At 32.9% G+C, this 25,830-nt stretch overlaps 2 protein-coding genes across 8 annotated transcripts in view; one reads left to right on the top strand and one right to left on the bottom strand.

The window, feature by feature from the left end:
* LOC147079186 (uncharacterized) overlaps positions 1 to 3,149 on the top strand; it is a 12,199-nt gene extending 9,050 nt beyond the window's left edge. For both annotated transcript variants that reach the window (XM_085954371.1, XM_085954380.1), the window contains exons 9-10: positions 973 to 1,278; positions 2,431 to 3,149. In XM_085954371.1, coding sequence (XP_085810497.1) covers positions 973 to 1,278; positions 2,431 to 2,695 — 571 coding nt within the window. In that variant the 3' untranslated portion in view covers positions 2,696 to 3,149. The remainder of the gene's footprint in view (positions 1 to 972; positions 1,279 to 2,430) is intronic.
* Positions 3,109 to 25,830, bottom strand: LOC147079185 (uncharacterized). 6 transcript variants are annotated; one of them, XM_085954408.1, is made up of 8 exons: positions 25,564 to 25,830; positions 25,274 to 25,402; positions 23,825 to 24,156; positions 23,427 to 23,611; positions 18,884 to 19,210; positions 18,025 to 18,188; positions 16,425 to 16,684; positions 3,109 to 3,432 (listed from the first exon to the last, which is right to left on the bottom strand). In XM_085954408.1, the coding sequence occupies exons 6-8, from the start codon at positions 18,121 to 18,123 to the stop codon at positions 3,255 to 3,257; spliced, it is 537 nt and encodes a 178-aa protein (XP_085810534.1). In that variant the 5' UTR covers positions 18,124 to 18,188; positions 18,884 to 19,210; positions 23,427 to 23,611; positions 23,825 to 24,156; positions 25,274 to 25,402; positions 25,564 to 25,830; the 3' UTR covers positions 3,109 to 3,254. The 6 variants fall into 6 exon arrangements, with proteins under 6 accessions (XP_085810534.1, XP_085810543.1, XP_085810551.1 ...); XM_085954417.1 differs by having other exon boundaries at positions 23,829 to 24,156; XM_085954425.1 differs by having other exon boundaries at positions 23,427 to 23,595; positions 23,889 to 24,156.

The raw sequence follows: 25,830 nt of genomic DNA, 5'->3' as shown, positions 1-25,830 counted from the left end.
ATAAAAATACCGTAGCTTTTTAGCTTCATTTTTCATTTAACTGTCACTGTCGGAAAAAGTGTTGTGTACTGTTATGGAACGGCGGGATCATTTATATATTATGGAGAAAATCATAAACTAAAATCTCAACAAATGTTTATTCATTACATCCGAGATCTCGATATATCCGTGATCGTAATAACCGAGTTCGTCTGTAATTCTAAGGGTTCCGTGAGTCGACAAAGTTTGAAGACCACTGGTTTAGATGATCAGTATAGTTGTCCTTTCAGTCTCAATTGACAACTCAAACGGGAAACAGCGATGTATATTTATGTAGTTTTTATTTATTATTATTCCTATTATAAGTTTCTAATCACATTGGTTGGTATAATGCAGAATCTATATTTGAAAAATAATGATATTTCGGATTTTATAAGGGATACGATAACTTTTAAAACCCGCCCTGTTTCCGCTTTGCATTTACATGTCAGTTTAGCTCGGCTCAAACAGACTGGGACAGCAAAATTACTGTCTCCTCTTACACTATAGATACATCCTCAGTCTAGTATTATTTTTATTACTTAGTTTATTTTTGAAGTGCCACTTCCGATCTAGTCCATGTTATCGGTTTTTTTTTCAATTAGTCACATAAAAATGCATATCGCCTAATACCAACACTATTGCACTACAAATTGTCAAACATTCTGTATGCGACAAATTTATACATATTTAATAAAAAAGAATTTTTAAATGATCATTGTATTTTTTTTTGAAGACATAATCAGACATTATGATTATATTATAGATGCAGATGTCTTGATGAAGATGTGCGGAACCAAAAATTCCACTCATTTTTCATATACATAATATTTATGTCGACAACATCTATTTTTGTCTTTTTTATAATGCTAAAAAATCGCAGCCATGACATTTTGGTTGAAGAATGATTCTACATTGGTTAATTTAATAAACACTTTTATTTAAATTTTGCAGAATATCGCCAGCGCAAAAGATAACTTCAAAAGAAAAGTCGAATTCGTCACGGAGCAGATGGAAAAAATTCAAGTTTTGGAAATCGAGAAATCGAAAATTTATGATGCCATCTGTGATGTCATGGAAAGGAAGTTACAAAGCCAAGTTGCAGCTCAAAAGTCCGCCGCAGCCTCATAAAACAGATCTATCGCAAATATTTATTAATTATTTCATTTATATTCATTCACATGAGAGTTGGTGGCACACAATGCCACCGACCACAGATGGCGTCGTGCATTGGCGGCCCTGGGATTTAACGTGTAGCAGGTTAGTTTTAAATAAGTAATTATATTATTTGAACTGGGCTTTTCGTTGTATACTTAAAAAACGTATTGCAAATTGGGTTTTTATACATTATGAAAGAAGTGCTAGAAATTGTTATAGATAGGTACCTAGTTACCCTTCAAAAAAATGTCGATTTCACATCAAACAATCAAACACATTTAATAAAAACACCGTAGCTTTTTAGCTTCATTTTTCATTTAACTGTCACTGTCGGAAAAAGTGTTGTGTACTGTTATGGAACGGCGGGATCATTTACATATTATGGAGAAAATCATAAACTAAAATCTCAACAAATGTTTATTCATTACATCCGAGATCTCGATATATCCGTGATCGTAATAACCGAGTTCGTCTGTAATTCTAAGGGTTCCGTGAGTCGACAAAGTTTGAAGACCACTGGTTTAGATGATCAGTATAGTTGTCCTTTCAGTCTCAATTGACAACTCAAACGGGAAACAGCGATGTATATTTATGTAGTTTTTATTTATTATTATTCCTATTATAAGTTTCTAATCACATTGGTTGGTATAATGCAGAATCTATATTTGAAAAATAATGATATTTCGGATTTTATTAGGGATACGATAACTTTTAAAACCCGCCCTGTTTCCGCTTTGCATTTACATGTCAGTTTAGCTCGGCTCAAACAGACTGGGTCAGCAAAATTACTGTCTCCTCTTACACTATAGATACATCCTCAGTCTAGTATTATTTTTATTACTTAGTTTATTTTTGAAGTGCCACTTCCGATCTAGTCCATGTTATCGGTTTTTTTTTCAATTAGTCACATAAAAACGCATATCGCCTAATACCAACACTATTGCACTACAAATTGTCAAACATTCTGTATGCGACAAATTTATACATATTTAATAAAAAAGAATTTTTAAATGATCATTGTATTTTTTTTTTGAAGACATAATCAGACATTATGATTATATTATAGCTGCAGATGTCTTGATGAAGATGTGCGGAACCAAAAATTCCCCTCATTTTTCATATACATAATATTTACGTCGACAACATCTATTTCTGTCTTTTTTATAATGCTAAAAAATCGCAGCCATGACATTTTGGTTGAAGAATGGTTCTACATTGGTTAATTTAATAAACACTTTTATTTAAATTTTGCAGAATATCGCCAGCGCAAAAGATAACTTCAATAGAAAAGTCGAATTCGTCACGGAGCAGATGGAAAAAATTCAAGTTTTGGAAATCGAGAAATCGAAAATTTATGACGCCATCTGTGATGTCATGGAAAGGAAGTTACAAAGCCAAGTTGCAGCTCAAAAGTCCGCCGCAGCCTCATAAAACAGATCTATCGCAAATATCTATTAATTATTTCATTTATATTCATTCACATAATATACATTACAATAATTTTTTTAAATTAACTTGAATCGTACCATAATTTAATGTGCTCTCGTATACCTACATTCGGCCATTTGGGTATTTCAATTTTAAATGATTCAAATAATTTATTTGTAAATTTAATTGTCTGTTGATAATTTCATTTCATCATGCATTTTTCTTATTTTGCATAAATTATTCACTACTAACTCAATTCTGCCAGTTTAAAAGAAATGTTTTACATATCATTATATTACCAGATGGTACTAAAATATTATCATAAGATTTTTCTGCTCCTTCATGTACATATACATACATAATACCAATGAGAATCAAAGCAATCAACCACTAAACTAATATAGCTACATATCAAGTTATTTGACAGTTTCAAAAAAATGTCTACACAATAAAAACTGCTGATCATTGTTCTAAGAAATTGTTTTTCCGATGCTTCTTTCAAATATTTTTTTTCCCTTTCAATAAACGTTAAAAACACCATAATATTGAATTGGTTTAATTTCCTTATAAATTAGGTACGGAGGCAATACATTCATAAATTAAATGCTTAGATTTTATTGTTATAAGCTTTGGATAGCGGTAATAGCCAATTAAGAATTGAGGGTGGAATCCAATTCTCTGTTGTCCACCATCTCTTTGATGATGTCGAGGCCTCCGATGAGTTCTCCTTGAACATAGACCTGAGGATACGTCGGCCCATCTGAGAATGTTTTTAAACCTTGGCGTACTTCTTCATCAGTGAGAATGTCAAAGGTTTCATATTCTGCCCTGGAAAAGCAAAAATGGATATGTCTAAGTATATACATTTTGGTGCATTATTATAAAAGACCATGGTAGCCTGAAATGGCTATCTCTGTAACAACCATTGAATGAGACACTCGTAAATGAGGCTACTATGTAAAACTTTGACTAGGAGTTTTTAAAAATATCCTGAGATATTGAGGAATATAATAGATATAACAGCTCTTTATTAAATCATTTGATTTATTAAAAATCACATCAAAAAGAAAATCTAATTAACATTTCATCTATATTTTCATAGTTTTAATCACGTATAAGGGCATTTTCGCCAAAGTTTGTATATTGCGTTTTTGGCATGTCCCATGACTGATTGATTTTTTCATAGTTATTATATAATAGAATATTGGAAAGTTATGTATTTTTAACATGCAAATTTATCAATTTACTTTATTTGATCAATTAAATACAACTATCTGACCTGTATATATTTTTAATTGATTATTTAGATCGAAAGGTAGTGTGTTTTTACCATGTCCCACCCCTAAATTCAAATAAACAAAGTCTGATTTCGTCATTAATTTTGAGTGTGTAAAATTAAATTCGTAGTGTCTTCAACAGCTTACATTATACATTTTTGGAAAATATACAGTTTTTCCGTAAATTTGGACCAATATTGAAAAAAATCACGTTTAAAGTGTGTCCCAGGATATTTGAAAAAGTGGAATTCCACATTCCGTTACCACGATTTTAGCATGACGGCGAAAAATTTCCACTATAAATATGTATTTTTTTAATGTAGCAACACTTTTGTATAACACTGATCGCCTTTTACAATTTAAATTGTTGGTGTGTGTCGGTATCGCTATCGGAACAGGTTGCTTTCTGGGTTGGTCATCTAAGAAGTTCCACTACTGTTACCACGATTTGTAAGGTAAGAAATCACATATTTCTATTTCACATACTATACATATGGAGCTTATCTTTCATACTGCAGATATAATAAAACATATCGCAGGTTTAACAATAAAACTAAGCTAAATTTTGGCTTCAAACACTTCTGAAACAGAATCCGTTACTTCCATTCCGAAACTATATTGGTGGTAACGTATATGTGGAATGTAAAAGTAACGAAATGGAATGCATAAAGTTGGGTTTACATTGTATGTTTAGTTCTTCATAGATTATATAAAGTTTTATTTTGTCTGTTCGTATGAAAAACAAAAATATTTTCATTAAAAAATATAGAAAATAACCTGACAATATAATAGATATGCATTATTATTATTAGTTGTACCAATTCATTTTTTAGATTCCGCTCACTCCTGCTCAGAAAATGAGAATTTATAGGAAGAGATTAAAACGCGATCCAGCAAAATATGACGAATATAAAAAAAAATATTTAAAAAGAATTAAGGCTAATGGGTTCATTTGCAAGAATCAAATTTGACGTAAGCGACAAGCATTGGAACAAAATAAACATGTTATTGTATAGGTATATAGAAGTATTATATTATAACATTTTAATGTACACGTGCAATATGCTGCTGTCTGCCGCCTAAGCGAAGTTTGAGCGAAATCAGGGGTTTCGAAAGTATTATTTAATAAATAATATTTTTTTCCTAACAAATTATATTAATTTTTGTAGGTAGTAGGTAGAATAAATTATAAGAATAAAAATATTAGACCTCCAAATAAGAACGTCATATTATTGATATGCTGAATTTGTGAAGTGATACATTTTCTTGAACCTATCATATTGTAGGACCAAATTCAGTGCAAATATTTTTCAAAAAAAAATCTAATACTTATGTAGGTTTCTGAGGTATTTGAAATATATATACTTATGTATTATATAATTTTCCCACGGCAAATTCGGTGTGTATGAATACAAAAAAAAACGAAAGTGTGAACAAATATAATTTTAATAATTTTCATAAGCTCATTACAAATTATACGTTTAACCCTTTTTGCTTCGCTTTAGGTTCATCCGTACTGAGAGTAAAAGATAAGTCACACATATTACACTTAATAACAAATTCAGATACAGATCCTCTTCTAACTTCGGAAAATATAAATAAATTTGCCATAGTCATGAAAAAAAAATTGAATGACTTGATATTTCAATGAGGCGATTAAAAAATAAATTAAAATTTACAATGCGGCGTCCATCCAAATCTTGAAGCGGTTTCCCAATAGACGCACATTTCGGAAATAAATGAAAGTATAAAATTAATAAAACAATATATTATAACACTAGCTGAAGTACCCGGCTTCGCACAGGGTCGCTTCGTGGATATATTTATCTAAAATATCTGCAATACAATATGCCAATATGAAAATAATTCTAATAGGAGTAAAGGTCAAACAAAAAACACTAAATTAAAATCGAATCCACAATATACAAACGTTATAAATAGTATTAATATGTATGTAACGAAGAAGAAGAGGCGGGTTCAATCTGAAATTCGAGACCTCCACCACGCACTCCGGCTCGTCAGCCGCCGTCTACCCTCCAAATGTTGTCGAAATCCGACTGCGCCTGTGGATTTTTATAAACAAAAACCGACACAACGGTACAAACATCCAAATATATTTTCGAAATTATAGTAAGTATAGATAATAAATAAAAACGGGAAGTGAAATATGTGTTATTTATATCATTGAAACAATACACGTATTAAAAATTAAATCAATCCAAAAATTGTTTATAGGTATCCAAATTAAGAAACTATTTAATGTTCATGATTATAATTATTGATAACACCTGGCCGGCCTATAATAATGAATATGGGCCGATAATAATAGAATTCATGTCTCCGTCCAACATTGGACGAGGGTTGTCCACTGATTTTTTTTTAAATGTTTGATTTCTAACATTTAATTAATATAAAATAATAATGCGTTTGCGGCTAGATAACTAACTCATTGGCACCGGGGAAGTGGAATGCGCATTATGCGCAATTAATTTTTAAATGGCAAATATCACGTTAATTATTACATTATTTAAAATGCCCCGGTGGCAACGAACTATGTTACATTAAATACCATTATCTCCTCAGCGGAGCATATGGAGGCTTATACTATCAGACTTTTTATGAGGAATGGTAGTTAATCTGGATAAAACACACATTGCAAAAACATGTAATTTTGCCAGACGTGGGATTCGAACCCACACCCACTGCGCTATGCCAACTACTCCACTGTAGGATAGTAAAAAATAATATTCTTTTCGACCGTATCCGATCCTAATAGGATCATATGGGCCTCCACAGAGTGGAGGTTTGTATTGACAGATTTTTGTTTTTACGATAAATGTATGTCAGCCACTTGCTCAACCTATTAGATCCATACTTGTGACTCATACTTATGTAGGTTTCTGAGGTATTTGAAATATATATACTTATGTATTATATAATTTTCCCACGGCAAATTCGGTGTGTATGAATACAAAAAAAAACCAAAGTGTGAACAAATATAATTTTAATAATTTTCATAAGCTCATTACAAATTATACGTTTAACCCTTTTTGCTTCGCTTTAGGTTCATCCGTACTGAGAGTAAAAGATAAGTCACACATATTACACTTAATAACAAATTCAGATGCAGATCCTCTTCTAACTTCGGAAAATATAAATAAATTTGCCATAGTCATGAAAAAAAAATTGAATGACTTGATATTTCAATGAGGCGATTAAAAAATAAATTAAAATTTACAATGCGGCGTCCATCCAAATCTTGAAGCGGTTTCCCAATAGACGCACATTTCGGAAATAAATGAAAGTATAAAATTAATAAAACAATATATTATAACACTAGCTGAAGTACCCGGCTTCGCACAGGGTCGCTTCGTGGATATATTTATCTAAAATATCTGCAATACAATATGCCAATATGAAAATAATTCTAATAGGAGTAAAGGTCAAACAAAAAACACTAAATTAAAATCGAATCCACAATATACAAACGTTATAAATAGTATTAATATGTATGTAACGAAGAAGAAGAGGCGGGTTCAATCTGAAATTCGAGACCTCCACCACGCACTCCGGCTCGTCAGCCGCCGTCTACCCTCCAAATGTTGTCGAAATCCGACTGCGCCTGTGGATTTTTATAAACAAAAACCGACACAACGGTACAAACATCCAAATATATTTTCGAAATTATAGTAAGTATAGATAATAAATAAAAACGGGAAGTGAAATATGTGTTATTTATATCATTGAAACAATACACGTATTAAAAATTAAATCAATCCAAAAATTGTTTATAGGTATCCAAATTAAGAAACTATTTAATGTTCATGATTATAATTATTGATAACACCTGGCCGGCCTATAATAATGAATATGGGCCGATAATAATAGAATTCATGTCTCCGTCCAACATTGGACGAGGGTTGTCCACTGATTTTTTTTTAAATGTTTGATTTCTAACATTTAATTAATATAAAATAATAATGCGTTTGCGGCTAGATAACTAACTCATTGGCACCGGGGAAGTGGAATGCGCATTATGCGCAATTAATTTTTAAATGGCAAATATCACGTTAATTATTACATTATTTAAAATGCCCCGGTGGCAACGAACTATGTTACATTAAATACCATTATCTCCTCAGCGGAGCATATGGAGGCTTATACTATCAGACTTTTTATGAGGAATGGTAGTTAATCTGGATAAAACACACATTGCAAAAACATGTAATTTTGCCAGACGTGGGATTCGAACCCACACCCACTGCGCTATGCCAACTACTCCACTGTAGGATAGTAAAAAATAATATTCTTTTCGACCGTATCCGATCCTAATAGGATCATATGGGCCTCCACAGAGTGGAGGTTTGTATTGACAGATTTTTGTTTTTACGATAAATGTATGTCAGCCACTTGCTCAACCTATTAGATCCATACTTGTGACTCATACACAAATTGAAAAACAATATGTGTACTTGTTAGACCCAGGATTCGAACCTGGGACCCACGACGCAATAAGCCAACGCTTACGCCGCGTGGCTATCATGGGTGTGTTATAAAAATAATAATTATCATAAAATAAATTGCTAACGGAAAGGCATGATTATCTGAAGATACAAAATAATATTGTACCGTTGGGCAATCATTTGAAATGTTTTTCCACTTCGACGGCGACCAGCGCATGGTTTGGCTAATGTACCGCTCATAATTTTCCCATGTATAATACGAAGCCACCTTCAAAGAATGTTTAGTAAATTATCTTTTGAATAAACTTGCACAAAAATCTAATAAACATATTTTTGATTTCAAGAAATTCACGCAAGCTACCTTATAAAATATGTGGCAACCCTGTGACTGGCTTAAGTTTTGTTTAACACTGTTGTTATGTAAATATTACGTCTGTCAAAATAATATTCCGCGATGAACTAAATTCTGGAAGAAAAAAAACACGTCCTCACTGCGTCCCAGTTGGTCGCCGACTAACTATATTAATATCGAAAGAATGAAAAAACTGTATGGATCAATCAATCAAATTGCCTTTTTTTAATAATTCTGCAAAATAATTATATTTCTAAAACGTCTGAAAACAGGATAAATACATGAAAATGTACGACGTGTTTTAGTAATACAGCGTCACTAATTATACCAAATGTATGGGGTTTTATTTATTTTTTCATTGTTAATTATTATTTATAGTATTACGTGAATGTTATATTATAATAAAAAAAATATTTTTATTGTGCAGTATATATTATTTTGTGAGAAAAAATCATTCAAAATTGGCTGATGTATACTCAAACTAAAATGGCTTTAAAATCTTTATTTTTCCGAAATTAAAAAAAGTACGTGAGTTAATCAATGAAATGTATTGTTTTACCCATTTCTTTGATACAATATATACCTGCAAAACTATTATTAAGCTCAACATTCATTGTGGCGTGACAGTCGTTTTGACCAATTTCGAAAACAGGACTGACTAATTGTCATTTATTTTAAAAAGTAAAGCGATTCGAAAAATTTTAATGACAGAACGTTTTAGTTGAAAACTATTTATTAGATTTTAAATAAATAAAGAGTATATTGTGTATCAATTCGTTTTAAACATGCTTATCATTTCCGCGATTCCGAGAAGACAGGAAAAAACGGGTCCAATGGCCTTAAGCCCAAGATTAAAAAGTATGTGATATGTCTGAATACGCAAAACTAGCGCAGATAAAAGTATGGAGATAAAAAAAACAACAGAAGGAAGAGAAAAAACACCACACTGAAATAATTGCGAGACAGGCACTGGCTCTGTTATACGCCACCAAAATTTTAAAACTTCTCCATACATTTTATGCATAGAAATTTATAAAAATGTATGAAAAAGTATTTTTTTGTCACGTTTAACAGAAATGTGTACCCTATTAGATTTAATACCTGGAACTGAAGGTATTCGCGAAATGTCAGAAAAGTACGTCTTGATTACAATCAACCTGTATAGCTACATTTTATGTTGATGAATACAAATCAATTTCAAGACAACATACAGTCGAACTTGGTTATTACGAGGAAGATGGGACCGACTGAATTTGCTTGTTATAAGCGCTACTCGTTATATCAGAGAATAGGTATTTTTAAATGAGCGTGTCACATTACACAAAAAGTCGAAAATAAAAAATCTGGAAACCATCGTAAAAATCCCCGAAACAAGCATGGCATTCATAAGCCACAAAAGAAGTTGTTTATTGTAATGAACGCTGGTAGGTACCTACGGACTTCACAAACCTTGGATTTTTCAACCATATGCGTGGATACTTTTTTATTATTGTTGGCAAAACATCAATAAGGTAGGTACTTAGACACTTTACTAGTGTCATAAACGTAATCCGACCCCGGCGACATCCTGTCCAATCGAATTTTATTGCTTAGGGTCGAAATGTTTTTAAACGATTGACACATTAACAGTATTTTAGCTCGGTATATCCGATAAGTTGCTCGTTACAGTGAATAAATTAAATGTATGGCGAAAATCAAATGTCAACAAATGTTTCCTTATTACATCCGAGATCTAGCTATGTCCAAGATTGTAATAACCGAGTTTGACTGTAATTATTTTCGTAAAAGTTATATACTCCGTACCGCGCTAGGAACTCGCGTCTGAATCCCTTGCTGATTTCATTTTTTTCATATATTGTTAATTTGCTTTAAAATATTTTTGATCTGAGTTACAAATAATATAAATGCCAAATAAAAGTTATGGTAATGTATAGTGTGTCAAAATTATTACCTACCTTATTTTACTAGTATTGTGAAATTTATTATAAAATATGTCTATTTTAGTGATTAAGTTTGATTTGTTTTGTTATTGCGACGCATGTTGAATATATATCTGACTATCAAAAAATTCAAATAAATTTCATTAAACAAAAATTTCTTTTTATGGTAACATGTAACTTTAGCTTTACAAATTACATTCTGTTACCATTTCGTTCCATTCCGAAAATGTCCCCAAAAAAGTTGAACGTTAACTATTTTTCATTTGATTATTAAATAACGAAACATATATATTTTTCCAATAAAATTTAGTAAAAGTGATTACTGTCTTTAAAAAAATAGCAGAACGAACATTGATTGGTTTTTTCAAATACTAAAGGAAAAATGCTCTGCCATTATAGACATAGGGTAACGGAGTGGAACGAAATGTGCCCAAGAATTAAAATTCAATAATATTTTTTGACTATTTGTAGTTTTATTTTTAAGTGTATGGTTTTTTTAATCTAATAGAGCTCTTTTAAGTGATAAAAAGTGTCTCATTCATGTTTTATAAGCTTAGTTTCGTGGTCACGGAACGGAAACTTATTATGCCCAATTTCATAATAAAAATGATATAAATATTGTATTAATCAATATTTTGCTGAAAAATTGCTGTCACTAATTCAACAATAGAACAAGGAATCTGCTAGCTATATGAGGCGCCGAGCGCCAAAGGAGCTCAAGCGCCATTTAACAAAAGTGCTGCAAAATGGCCGACAAGTTTTCAGTGAATTTATTTTTTTAATTTTAAACTTGAATGTTGAAATGGACAATTATTTTCTAAGTAAAGCAAATTTTAAAAAATCAAAGTATTTGCAATAATATTTAATGAAAAATATCTATTCCCTTCCAAAAAACATGGTGTTTGAGCCCCTTTGGCATAAAGAAAAATGAAAAAAGGTGGCACTTGATTCTTTTTTTTGTTGCATAAGCTTATGTGGCATTAACATTTTCAAACTCAAATAATGGCATTAAAAAAAAAGAAAATCATTTAAAAAAAATGTTTTAATGTAAGCGATGGTGCCCACAGAACGCGTCGGGCGCGCGAAGTCCGCGTATGCAGTGTTTATTCATAACCATAATCACACGTCTCTCGCCGCGCATTACCCTTCACCTATGTTGTAAGCGGCCCAAGCAGCACAAAATAAATATTATTACAGCGCCTCTCATAACAAAGCAATAAAAATATTATATTATTTCGGGGCTTGTAATTAAAATTTACGATGACATTATTCAACCAGCGATAAACTGAACACGCAATAAAATAAAACAATGACTTCTCTGTAATTAAATGATTGCTTTCCGCCCGTCGATCGACGATGCCTCGCGCAGCATGTTTTTGCTCGCTGTGTTCAATGAATGGACTCATTTTATTTTCTTTCATTCGTATCGCCGAGAAGCGGTGATTCGCGAAAAAACGATGATTCATGCGGCGCGCGTATAATGCGTCGCCATATCCAGTGGGCGCTGGCGTATTTGATTACGTTGTATTTTCAATGATTTATGCGCCACTTGTAGAAATTTTGCGCGAGTGCGGCGCCCGACGCGTTCTGTGGGCACAATCGCTAAGGGTTTGGATAGCAATAAAAAAATATTTTGATATAAACAAATTTTATTATGCCAAATAAACACTGAAAAAATGGTCAAATTTGTTATGATTGTTATATGAGTTTGTTTGGCATAAAATTTGCCTTATAATATTAAATACGTTTTTGACATTACAGCGATGATTTCAAAGCATTTGGATTGTTTTTTTTATTAACCGTCTATATACCCAATATTATTGATAATACTAAATCAAATCGTTTCTACAAACTGGCCAAAATAACAAAATCATTATTCAAATTTAACATCATCATTTTTTCTCAAGGATTCGGGTGATTTTTAAAAACTTTTTTTAGTGTATATCAATCGTAATTGGATATAAAATAAGATGAAATTAGAAATAAGAGTTATTTTCCTTCGTGAAAGTAAAAGTTTAGTGGACATAATTACTAAAATGACATTAATAACCATATTTCAAAAGTAATCTAAAATATTTTAAACAACAGCGTATGTGAAAGAAAAACGGATAAAACATGTTAAACTTACCGTGATTTTCCCCGTTTACAGGTTTAACACACATCGAAACTATTTTTCTAATCCTTCTTGAGCTCATTTTTAATTTTTTTCACTATTGAGAATGTATATTCAATAAGACAAATCTGACAGCTGTTTTGGTCTCGCGTTCTCCATAGAATAATGGCAGATAAGCTTCTGTGGCATGCCGTCATAACTACCAAAACAATTATGCCACAGAAAATAAATCTCTATTGTAAAATACCCAGGGCTTTTTTTTTTAAAAAAAAAGGTGCCGGAACTCACTTCATGTCAAGCTTTTTACTAAATAAAATTATATTCAAATGTCACTTAAATGAAATTTAAAGGAGCTATGCCACGAAGCGAACAAAAAAAGGTTGATTTTTACGATAATTTTTTATTTTAGTCAAAACAAAGCTACAGAAACAATAAAATACACACATTATATTTGAAATATATTGTACAAATAAGACTAAATTTAAAATATAATTGTAAATACATATGTAATGTATTTATTTATGAACTTGAATAAAAGTTTAGAGTGATTTCCAAAGTTTTTTCCAATTCTCGTCTGATACATCATCTCGATTCCTTTTCTTAGTGTTAGAGTCTAAGGCCGAATGTCTTCCTTTAAGTAACCACCTATCAACATATTTTGAAGGATCGAAAAGTGTCAAGGGTGGTCCCACGAGTTTGATGAACAAGAGTGCCGAAACTGTTTTAGTGTTTAACGAAGCTCTTGTTGGGGTAATAATAAGATTCATTTGCGAAAACTCCCGTTCACATTCACTTGAAGAAATGGGAATAGAATTCAGAGCATATACCAAACGCAAGAGTTTTTCAGAATATGTCTTTTCGAGAATGTATTCGCGAAATCCACGATCTCGTTCATCTAGTTGTAGCCTGATCGAAATGTTTCTAATTTCCATCTCTCCAAATGTCAACCGATTATCAATGTCTTCAGGCCAATATTTTTGGTCAAGTACGCGAGCCCAAAGTGCAAACTCAACATCTTTATTATCTAGCAGCCTTTTTTCAATTGACGTTTTCAACGTGGAATAAAATATTTTCGGATCAATAGGAGGATCATTTTTAGAAACTTTTTCGTGAAGTAAAACTCCACGAAAATGCAGATTGCTTATAGCAGCTGCAGCACATTTATAATAGGGTCCAAAATTCTGTTTTCTTTCTTCAAAAACTTAAACGAGTTCATTTATTTTTCGATTTGCAATGTAAAGGTTCACATTGCGATTTTGTAGGTCCAAACTAAGTTCCGACAATTCTTGGAGAGCGTCGCACATCAATGCTAGATCCAATAAAAATGCTGTTGATGTTATTTTGTTCTTTAAGCCACTGTAAGTACACTTGTCATTTTTATCTCTTGTAGGGTCATTCATCGCTTCTTCAAAATGACGCACAAGGGATTCATAATTATTCCACACAGCCGAAACTGAACGAAAACTAGATGCCACCCATCGGGTACTTAAAACTCTTCCGATTTTCAGTACCTCAACGCCTAGTGATTCTGCACATAAATGCAACTCTCTATTATTTTTCGGCGACGCGTGGTATAAAACATAAAGTTTATCAATAAATGATTTGAATCTATTGATCCCTGAAATTTTCTTTACAACATCACTTACTGATAATTCTAATCTGTGATTAGTACAATGCCAAACTATAATTGAAGGAAATTTTTCTGTCAGCAATTTTTTCACTCCATTTTTAGAACCTAACATCACAGCAGCGCCGTCGCATGCAACCGAAACTAAATATTTTTTTAAATATTCTTCTGTCATTCCATATAAATCAAGAGATTGGAGTAATGATTCAAATATTCCTTTTGCCGTTACGTCTTTAAGTTCAATCAAATCCAAAAACAAATTAATTGGTGAATTCATTCCAACACTTTCGACACAGCATCGAACATACACAATGAGGGTGGTTTTTTGGCTTATGGTGGTAGACTCATCAATTATCAAAGAAATTATATTTTTCGATTGAACAATTTCTTTGAAAACATTTTTTCTCATTTCATCACATATATGATTTACAATGTTAATACATGCGTTAGTGGAATGGAGAATATGACCCATTTCGATCCCATTTAGTTCTTGGAGATTAATTTCACTTTCAAACATATTGAATGATTGATTTTCCTTAGCTACTTTATATGCAGTTCGAAAAATGTTTGCTGTTATTACTTTTTCGCGAGATAACGATTTTAAAAAAGTATTTTCAATCTGCTTTTTTTTGGCTTCAGAAATGATTTTTAACGCTGCTTTGTGTGCAATAGATCCTCTGTGATCGAAATTTTTTTTTCGAAGTGACCCCAATTGTAGCTTCCTCTCTTTCCCAGAATACGTGATTTCATTATTGGCCCATTGGATATTTTCATTCCCATTGTCGTTTCAGTTCCAAGAGTTCCAACGTTTCTGCAAATTGTGCAGCCAAGTTTCATTTTGTGTACGTTCAACCATTCGTTTTTTGAGCGAAAATCGTTTTTTTGATCTAATGACCAGCAGTCTGGCCAATCGTTTTGAGTTCGACCTTGATCCCCGAGATCAGCTCGAGATGATTCAGGAACATCTACATGTACCGATATTTCCATATCTTCTGTCGATCGTTTCTGTTACTGTTTTGAGTTTTTTATTTGCGGAATCGGCGCCGCTGCCGGTGGTTGAGAAGTAACAGGAAATTTTTTTCATATTTAAACTTGGGGTTGCACTAAATAATACATAAAATAGTTGCACAACACGTAATCGTAACACAAACGTAAATAACAATATACGCAGATGCCGCCATGCGATAAACGTCAAACTGTCAAAATCATAATACGCAAAGACATACGTATGAAGCTAGTTACATACGCAGGTTTGCTATTTAAACTATACGGTTACTTCACTAACACGCTAACATTCAAAATGGCTTCCACCTGTACCTTATTTTATCATTTTAACGAATTATTATTGTAATTACTTAAACGCAAATATTTTTTCGTTTAATTGATTTTGAAATAAAACCGTGAAAAAAGGTGCCGGAACGCCGTTCCACTGCGTTAAATGGAAAAAAAAGCCCTGAAAATATCTATAATTATTTGAGCGATAAGACTTTGTGGCATGATACATATCGATTTATAGAAAAAACCTACATTCAAATGTCAAAAATCGTAAAGTTGGCGCTTGAGCTCCTTTGGCACTCGGCGCCTCATATAAAAATGGTTAATTTGAGTGAAAAAATAATATTACCCAAATTTCAAACATGTACAAACTTTGGCGAAAATGCCCATAAGCGAGGCGCCGCACAAGAAAGTGATCTCTATTTTAAGTGACACCGTAATTATGTATATAATTATTTCAATACATCACAATATTACATGCTTAGAAATGACCTTTTCTAAGCTATGCAATTATTAATTTCGTACACTTTTATTATTTTTACACAACATTTTACTGTGATTTCTTATATTGGAAGGTTAGCCAAGCAAGAAAAGAGAATATAGGTCTTGAAAGACTCATTCAAATAATTTAATATGATTTTTTTCTACAAGTTTGAGTTGTGTCAAGCTAGAAATCCAACGTCAGAATAATAATCACAAACTAAATTAGATACATATTTACTTCGCTCAGATATTGAGATAAACCATAATTTACTTGATGTTGTACTACATACCCTGTATCTTTGGGAATCTGCATAAGAGTGTTACTAAATCTACATCTTGGTGTTTCTCGGTTGCCTTTCATGAATACCACGACTTTGTGCTTATTGATCAGTTTTTTCAGTCTTACTTCGAGTGGTTCAGCTGTTTTGGCATCCGGCATGTTGGGACAAAATGTTTTGATTTTAGCCGCCAGACTTACAACATCGGCACCATCGATTCTGTCAACCGCCGCAGCCTTTTTGAATAAAATTACCGTAGGAACTGCTTCAACCTAAAACAAATTAAAAGTATAGTATCCATTGTATACAGCAGTGGAGTGTAGTTGAACCTGCAACATGAAGTTACTTGTAAACTAACTCAATCAGAAGACCAGAGGTTCTTGTTTTGCTTTAATTTTAGACATTTAGGTGTCATCGTTATGGAAGAAGGTTTTTTTGACATCTTTGGTTATAGTGCATTAAAACACAATAAAGATTAAAAGTGTACAATAGTTCGAACTATCCATACATTTAGACATTGTTTCATTTATTTTACATTAGACTAATAAAGATGAATCAAAATTCAATTGGAGTGATTTTGAAAGATGCATGTTACCTCACTGTTTTTGCGTCAATGAATAGTCTTTTTTTAATTAATGTTTTTTATCAGTTACGATAATAATATACGCATAATCAGCAAAAATAATAAAACACCAAATTCATTATGAAACTTATGCAATAGTTACTGTGTATAAATATTTTCATTGAAGTTTTTCAAAACAACAAATAATGTAGTGATACACCCCTGTTACAGGCGGGCTTCTCCCGGTGTAAAATAATCATTTAGTAGTCATAAGTCGAAACGTAACCCTGACCTCTAGAAACGGCTTCATAAAACATCTAATCTGATTCCTTGCTCAACTACGTAATTTTTTTTTTATTCATAAGTAAAGGCCTTCGTCCGGTGTGTGAAAATCATATACTGGGCGGAGGTGTAATTAAGATAAATTTAATTTGATTTAAAAAGTATAAATGATATAATGTTATGTATGTATGTATAATGATAAAATATAATGTATGAAATATAAGTATTTAAATCTAATAAATTTTGCCGGCAACGTTAAAATCTCCGCGCGCCTGCGCCGAGGTGGTCCTCATGATTCGTCAAATCAAAAGGATCATGCGAGCAGATTTGGCCAATCACGAGTCCTTTTTACTGGTCGACGCGGGTACGAGGAATTTGAAAAAGAATAAAAAAAAGTCAGTAAGCGTCCCTTGAAAACTATGTACGGACCTGCGAAACTTATTGTAAAAACAAAATATATAAACCTGTAAAGAAAATTTAAAATATAAGATAATACCAAGTTACGCACGAGACAGACGTGGTTTCATTTAATTTCTCCTCAATTTAAAATATCTTTTTGTGAATCCGGGGTTCGATGGACACCTGAGCTAGCCGCTGGAACCCTGGATATCTCAGTAGGTACTATTATTTAATAATCATTCACAGTGAAAAAGTATTAAAATATATATTTTTTTTTTTTTTAACTGAAACCAAATAATATATTGATGTATGGCGAGAAAATACGTCAAATTTATAAATGGATGTGTTTGATTGCAAGTGATTATATACCTTATATTTATGAGAGATTTCATCTAAGTCCTCAGCGGGACAGACGTAGAATTGTGTGCCGAATGATTTGACCTCGGGCATCTTTGCCAATTCCGACATGACGTCTGTTATTTGACTACATTGTGGGGCCCAGGAGTCAAATCAATATCGTCAAACTATCAGAGCTGAAACAAAACAATCACAATGGTTTAATTACAGTAGGATTATGGCATATTTAAAAAAAAGTTATGGATTCAAACTACTACTAAACATTTAACTTGAGTGAATTAGATATTATAGATGTATAATTAGTGTCTGACAAGATAATATTAATTAGTTTATAAAGCCGTTATAGCTGGTAAAGTACATGTCACTTGAAGCCGTGGGAAAATTCACATGTTTTTTAATGTGTGTTTGATCCTATCTAAGAACCCAATGAATTGGTTGAAAGGCAAACAAAATCAATATTTCGTGGGGTAATGTTGTAAACGCCAGGTGATGGTATATATTGTTTTTTTTTTGTTTCTTTATTAAACACCACAACAGGCCGTTTATTAAACAACACAAAATCCCAGGCTTGAGGAATTTACATATTAGATTATGTAAATACATTTTGACCTCACCGGGATCGAACCCAGAACTCCGGGATGGAAGGCCAGCGCCTTACGCACTGCACCATTAATTATTTTAGACATTTTTAATGGAAATTACAATTAAAATTAGAGACTATTAATATTTCTTATAAAACTGTCTCAAAAATTACTAAGAAATATTAAAATATTGTCTACAATAGGGCAAAAAAATTAAAAGATAAAATATTTCTTAAAAACAACCGTTTGTCAATGATAATAAAATAATTCATTAAAAGAGTTCCTATTACATTATAACATAACGCCATTTGTGATTTGCAGCAAATTGCGTTTCCAGGTCTTCGGGTGTTACGTAACTTGATTCACATTTACTACAACTGTGGTTGTGCATTCTTTTCACATGCTTTTTAGCAATCTTTCAGTGCTATAGAGCTTCTGACAAGTGCGCCATAGCACATCTTCGTTGTGAATCAATACATGCTCATTCAAATTTGATCTGGATTTGAATGTATGTTGTCAAATATCACATTGAAATGGGCGCAGCTCTGGATGTGCTTTTTTGTGCATTTTCAATTCCCAGGGATACTAGAAGTGAAGTGAGCACACTGCGCATGTTCCTGGTAAACAAAAGAAAACACCATTAAAATGAAGAGTTGAAATTGTCCAAAAAAGTAGGTACAATCTAGTAAGCTATAATTTCTAATCCTATCTGTGCTTATTAAATATATTTACATAAGTATTTGATTCTTTTGATTGTGCACAATATTTCCTATTATAATCTTATATAATATATAAAACAAAGGGTTAGTTACCCCATTTATAACTCAAGAATGGCTGGACCGATTTTTATGATCTTTGATTTGTTGGATTTGTCTCCGCCCCGAATAGCAGAATAACTATTAAAATATCGGATATATCACGGAAAAAATAAATTATGAAGAAAATTCATTTTCTCATACATTTTGTATGAAACGGCTTTTGACTGATATCGATGAATTTGAGTAAATGTTGAGTTGAGAAAATCACAAAAAATTTAAATCCATATACAACGCCATCTCTACATGACAGAAACATTAAACAAGAAACAAAAGAAAGAATGATAGTCGAAATGTCTAACTGTCAATGGTGTAGTGTGCCCAATATTTCGTGCTTCTTGTCAACAGCTCAATTTGCTTGAAAACGATACTCATTGGGATATGACAATCGCCGAAGCATTTGTTTCTACATTTCCAAATCAGATACGCACATTATTTGCTATCATTATTTCGACATGCTTCCCATCGAATCCACCTGAACTGTGAAACAAGTACAAGGATGACATGTCAGAAGACATTTTACATCGAATTCGTGTCAGTTCAGGGAATCCCAATCTCAAAGTGAATGAGGAGATACATAACCAGGCTTTGCTTTTGATCGAATATAATATGTGTTACCTCATGTGCGGCAGTTTGTTAGTCAAGTTAGGAATGCCAACGCCACATCGTGGAATGAACAACGCTTTCAATCGAGAATTGGAACGTGAACATGATCGAGATGCATTGAACCAATCAGTTCGAACGAATGTACCACTGTTGAACCCCCAACAGAAAGAAGTGTACGATACATTAATGAAGGCAATTAATGATGGAAATGGTGGCTTATTTTTCCTCGACACGCCCTGGTGGAACTGGGAAGACATTCCTCATGTCATTGATTTTGGCGTGCGAGATCCGAAAATGATGTAGCAGTTGCTTCTTCTGGGATAGCGGCCACGTTGCTAGAAGGATGCCGAACGCCTCATTCAAAGTTGAAATTGCCCTTAAACCCGCCAACGACTGAAAAACCGACATGCAACATTGTGAAACACTCAGTAATGGCCAAAGTTTTGTTAGTAAGTAAAATCATCACCTGGGATGAATGCACAATGGCGCACAAACACGCATTGAAAGCACTCAATCGAACTATGAAAGATCTGCGCAATGACTCAAGAAGTTTTGGAGGCGCAGTGATTCTACTATCTGCCGATTTCCGCCAAACACTACCAGTCATTCCAAGATCGACCGCTGCCGATGAAATAAATGCTTGCCTCGAATCATCGACTCTGCGGTGCTATGTGAAGAAACTTTAGCTGACGACACACATGCAAGTTGTATTGCTAAACGATCCATCTGCCGAATATTTCTCCAAGTAATTGCTGACTATCGGTAACGGCCGTATTCCTGTTGATGAATCTAACGGATTGATTTCGTTTCCGCTGAATTTTTGCAATTTCGTCTGAACTAAGGACGAACTCATCAACAAAATGTTACCGAACATCATTGCTAACCACAAAAATTACAATTGGTTGAGTGAACTAGCAGTCTTGCGGCAAAGAACAAATATGTGGATCACAACTTCACAATTCAAAATGAAATCGTTGGTCCACTGCATTCCTTAAAATCTATCGACTGTGTAACAAACGAAGACGAAGCAACCGACTATCCAACTGAATTTTTAAACTCATTGGATCTGCCTGGCTTGCCACCGCACAATTAACAATTGAAGGTTGGCTCGGTAGTCACCATGCTTTGAAATATGAACTAACCAAAACTATGTAACGGAACGCGTTTGGTGGTGAGAAAACTCATGGGCAATTTGATTCACGTGACGATAATCAAAGGAATGTTCAAAGGTGAGGAAGTTCTCATTCCGAGAATTTCGATGATCCCAACCGATATGCCATTAAACAAATTCAATTTCCAATTCGTCTTGCATTCGGAATGACGATCAATAAATTCCAAGGCCAATCCTTGAGTGTTTATGGCCTGAATCTATAAAATGAATGTTTCTCTCATGGTCAATTGTATGTAGCATGTTCATGCGTCGGCAAACCATCTGCTTTGTTCGTTTTCGCACCTGACAACAAAATAAAAATGTCGTATATCACAAGGTACTTCAATGAAGGGAATCTACCCGAGTGCAACCCATCCAGCAAATAGTTTAACAGAAAGTAGTGCAACAATGCTATGCGAATTATTTCGATTCGCTTCAATAAAGCAAATGCCTTGCTGCCACGTGAATTTCACTCTTTTTCTTTCTTTTGACCATGTCCGATCCTAATAGGATCATATGGGCCTCCACAGAGTGGAGGTTTGTATTAACAGATTTTATTTTTACGAGAAATGGATGTCAGCCACTTGCTCAACGTATTAGGACAATATTCTGACACATGCACAAATTGAAAAACAATATGTGAACTTGCCAGACCCAGGATTCGAACCTGGGACCCTCGACACTATACACTGGCGCTTAATCCACGCGGTCATCGTGGGTATAGAGTGTGTACAGTTCAATGTAATTAAAATAATGTTTTGATTTGGTTTTTGCACATTTATTGAACTTATTCATTTTGAGTATTCATTTTAACTTAATAAAAAACTGAATTTAATTCAGCTAATAAGTTAACACAAGGTTATTGATTCTGAGGCGGTACGAAGTTTGCCGGGTCAGCTAGTATTATATAAAACAAAGTCGGGTTAGCTACACCATTTATAACTCAAGAACGGCTGGACCGATTTTTATGATCATTGATTTGTTGGATTTGTCTCCGCCCCGAATAGCAGAATAACTATTAAAATATCGGATAAATCACGGAAAAAATAAATTATGAAGAAAATACATTTTCTCATACACTTTGTATGAAACGGCTTTTGACTGATATTTTTCTGAATTATGTATTGTTAAGCTATTCATATTAGTTTTCATAAAATTCTGTGCAATTTATTTGTCAATAAATGCCTATTATATACCCTTATATTTCTTTTTTACATTTATCATCCCCATAATTAATTCACATCTAAGTTTGGAATGAAATAGCCAATATATTCTTTGTAAAAAGTAATATTTATTGTTTTTTTTATAACAGCAGACACATAGTTTAAATACATATTCACAAATAAAAATCACATAAACATAATGTTTTAAAATATATTATAAAAAAGTAAGTATTCGAATATTTTTAATCAAACAAAAAACACATAAACATATAAAACAACTTTAAGCAAAAAAAACTACAAACCTATTGGAGAACGTCATTAGCCATAATATAAAATTAGGATGAGATTTCTATTAAGCATCATTTACTTATCACTAGGCTTAGGATTTTTTGGTGCTAAAAACAGAGAACGCTTCATGACAATAAATCGAGGGCATACTGACAGAACGCATTATTTCAGTTTTTGCTGTTTTTTTGTTTTAAATGCCAAAATGCATACAATTTTACGCTCTCTTTCCTGGTAAAACGCACAAAGGCATAGGATATAATGGTGAGAAAATAGAAACATTATTAAATCATATTGTTATTTTTTTATTCTGATAGAAAGCATGATAATGACCTAATGCGTTCTGCGTATACAATATACAGGACTTGTAACATGTCGTATATTGTGTTTGCCATAAAGGTTAATCTTTATAATGTAGATATACAATATTGTGTTAAACTGATAAAAGTATTCTCTTCGTGTGTGAAATACCTTTCACTATCACCTACAATAATATGTTATTAGTTATATTATATTTTCCGACGTTTGCCGGTGAATTTAATCCATCATTAATAATTATTTTTAAACCTATGAAAGCAAAGTTCCCGCCACTTTACTTGATAATGTAGATATACAACAGGTTGATATTTTTGATATTTTGTTGCGGGGCCGCTCAAATTTTTTTTTTAAATACCTAAGAATCCTAAGCCTACTTATCACCAACGATTACATAATATAAGAAAATCAATACTGAAATTATAAACCTTAACTACACTTAAAAAATAACCAAATACTAATTTTAATTTAATTTATTGATGCACAAATGAAATCTCACCAAAACCCTCTTCGTCGTTATTCACCATACTAGCGTCCATAATAACACTAGAGTGTATTGCTGAATGAGACGGCGGTTTCATATCAAACACCTCAATGGCAGCATCCACCAAAGTCTGGAACCATCGCGTTTGGTATGGCAACATGGAATCCATATCAGTGGGTCTATTCTATACTTATCGAACACTAAATTGATAAATAGTATCAAACTTAGGGTAGGTTTGTATCAAAATATTAGCACTTATTGTAACAATTACACGAAGCCGGTTTTTATTGTTGCAATAAGTGCGATATTTTAACAGCAGCAAGATAGGTGCTGTTAAAATATAGCACTTATTGCAACAATAAAAACCGGCTTCGTGTAATTGTTACAATAAGTGCTAATATTTTGATACAAACCTACCCTAAGTTTGATAATATTTTTCACTTTATCACTTTAGCGGTCGATAAGCATAGAATAGACCCACTGGTAGAAGACTGTTCAAATAACTGCTGTTTGCGTTCGGCGTCACCTTCTCCGGACTACATTTTCGGTTTTGCCTCTCAATATAGGCCAAAAAACCCTCATCCACCCGCTGTGACGTCAATGGCCTCTTCAGAGGCTTGGCTGGGAGTGGCGTCTTGCAGATAATATCGCTTGGCCTTGCTCGTCCCACTCCCTGATGGAGGCTTCTTCATGTTACGGGACAAGCAAGACCGCAGATTCTGCCATTTTTCTTTGCATTGTGAAACTGAAATATAAAATATTATATACCGGTATGAAAACGTAATAGAATTGTATTTTACAGGTATGTGGTGGCATTAAAAACGACATGATACGCATGGGGCTTAAACTTTTTTAGCATTGCCAACCGTCCCTGAAGCTCTAATATATTCCTTTCCGGCATTATATCCCTTCTTGTATATATTTTTCGCCCAATTGCCTTCATTGTGCATACGCTTACGTGTTCTCTTCTTTTACACGTTGTCTTTTTCATTTATTTCTTCTATTGTGGCATTGTCGTATTTTGCTTGTTCTTCAGAAGTCGTTGGTAGTACTGAAAGAATATTAAAAGTATTAGTCCATGAAATAAAAACATATCAGTGGCGAAGGCTCCATACTAGGCGATTATTTAAAGCCTACCTTCTAAGAAAAACAATATATCTTCAAGTATTTAATTTATATTAAAATAGGTAAGTAAAAAAAAATATGTATGCAAAAAAAAAATTGGGAGTCATCCATCGTCAGAATTTAGAATACCGTTTAATTTAGTTGAAATATTATTAAACTATCAGTCATCGTTCGTTTAATAAATTTAGGCATCTATTATATTATTAACTTATTTCTTAGATTACGTATTACTTGTTTCTAAATTTTATGTAGATCCAATTTCCATATTATACATTTGTTAAAATTCAATCGTCTCTTATTTTCTCCTTACAATATTACTCACTAAAATGTTTCTTTTACAGATTTATCTATTTCGGTTCGAATCCGGAATATGGCGCCCAGGTAAACTTAATAATTTTGTGCTTAGTTGTCATTCTTTTACCAGTCACTTTATATATCATACGATCGGCTTTTTTATAGTCGGTAGTTTTAAATTCTTTTAAGGTCGATAGATTACGCGTTAAAGTGACACAATTACCTGCGCCCTATTTTACCGTTGTCTCATGCGAACGGCTGGCAGCCAAGGCGTCAAGTTAGCTTCTTTATTACTATATTCATATTCTCTATCTTACACATTTACTTTATTTTGTAACTGTGACATCGAAAATCACAATTACAAAATTCTATACATAACAATATCCAACAAAGAACAGCTGAGAAAGAAATTGAACATACAGGGATTTTGATAAATAGCTTACCAAGATGCGTATAGTCAGTCAGTCCTTCTTCTAGTAGAAGTAGTTGGCCACCGCTGCTTATTTCTTAAACTGTGTTTGAAACGACAAGGCAACTTGTCTCACCATTACTCGCAATAGACACTAAATCTTCTGTAACAATAAATAAATCTTGCTCTACAAACACATACATACAATAACTTGAATAATAAGACGGTATAAAGATTATCAGATGGTTAATTTAGTAGATAAAATTGTTCTTAAACCTAAAAATAATGTAGGTATACTTGAATATTATTATTGACAAAGCTTACACGGTAGTACTTGATAAAAACGAAATAAAGATAGAAAATGAGGCCACGTGATGACAATCAATGTCAAATTTACATTTTGAGGTTAACTTATTGAGTTATAACTTATAATTATTAATGTTTTGCCAACCTCAATAAGTTAACCTCAAAATGTCAATTTGACATTGATTGTCAAACACTAGTAAACAGTCTAGTACCCATAGACTAATATACTTTAGGTACAGAATACAGATTCAGTTGGAGTTGGCGGCGTTAGCGCACAGTTTCCAT

This window comes from Rhyacophila brunnea, unplaced genomic scaffold, assembly GCF_057557595.1.
Source record: "Rhyacophila brunnea isolate RB1 unplaced genomic scaffold, BYU_Rbru_1.0 scaffold_10, whole genome shotgun sequence".
Lineage (NCBI taxonomy): Eukaryota > Metazoa > Arthropoda > Insecta > Trichoptera > Rhyacophilidae > Rhyacophila > Rhyacophila brunnea.
This window is presented reverse-complemented; position numbering and strand designations above follow the sequence as displayed.

Bases quoted from the DNA above. Each gene is read 5' to 3' on its own strand.
- LOC147079185 (XM_085954393.1), bottom strand. From the start codon at position 18,123: ATGTCGGAATTGGCAAAGATGCCCGAGGTCAAATCATTCGGCACACAA. The intron at 16,685-18,024 runs GTATATAATCAC...AATTTGTTTTAG, and splicing joins AAATCTCTCATAAATATAAG to GTTGAAGCAGTTCCTACGGT. The intron at 3,433-16,424 runs GTATGTAGTACA...TTGCTTTTCCAG, and splicing joins CAGATTCCCAAAGATACAGG to GGCAGAATATGAAACCTTTG.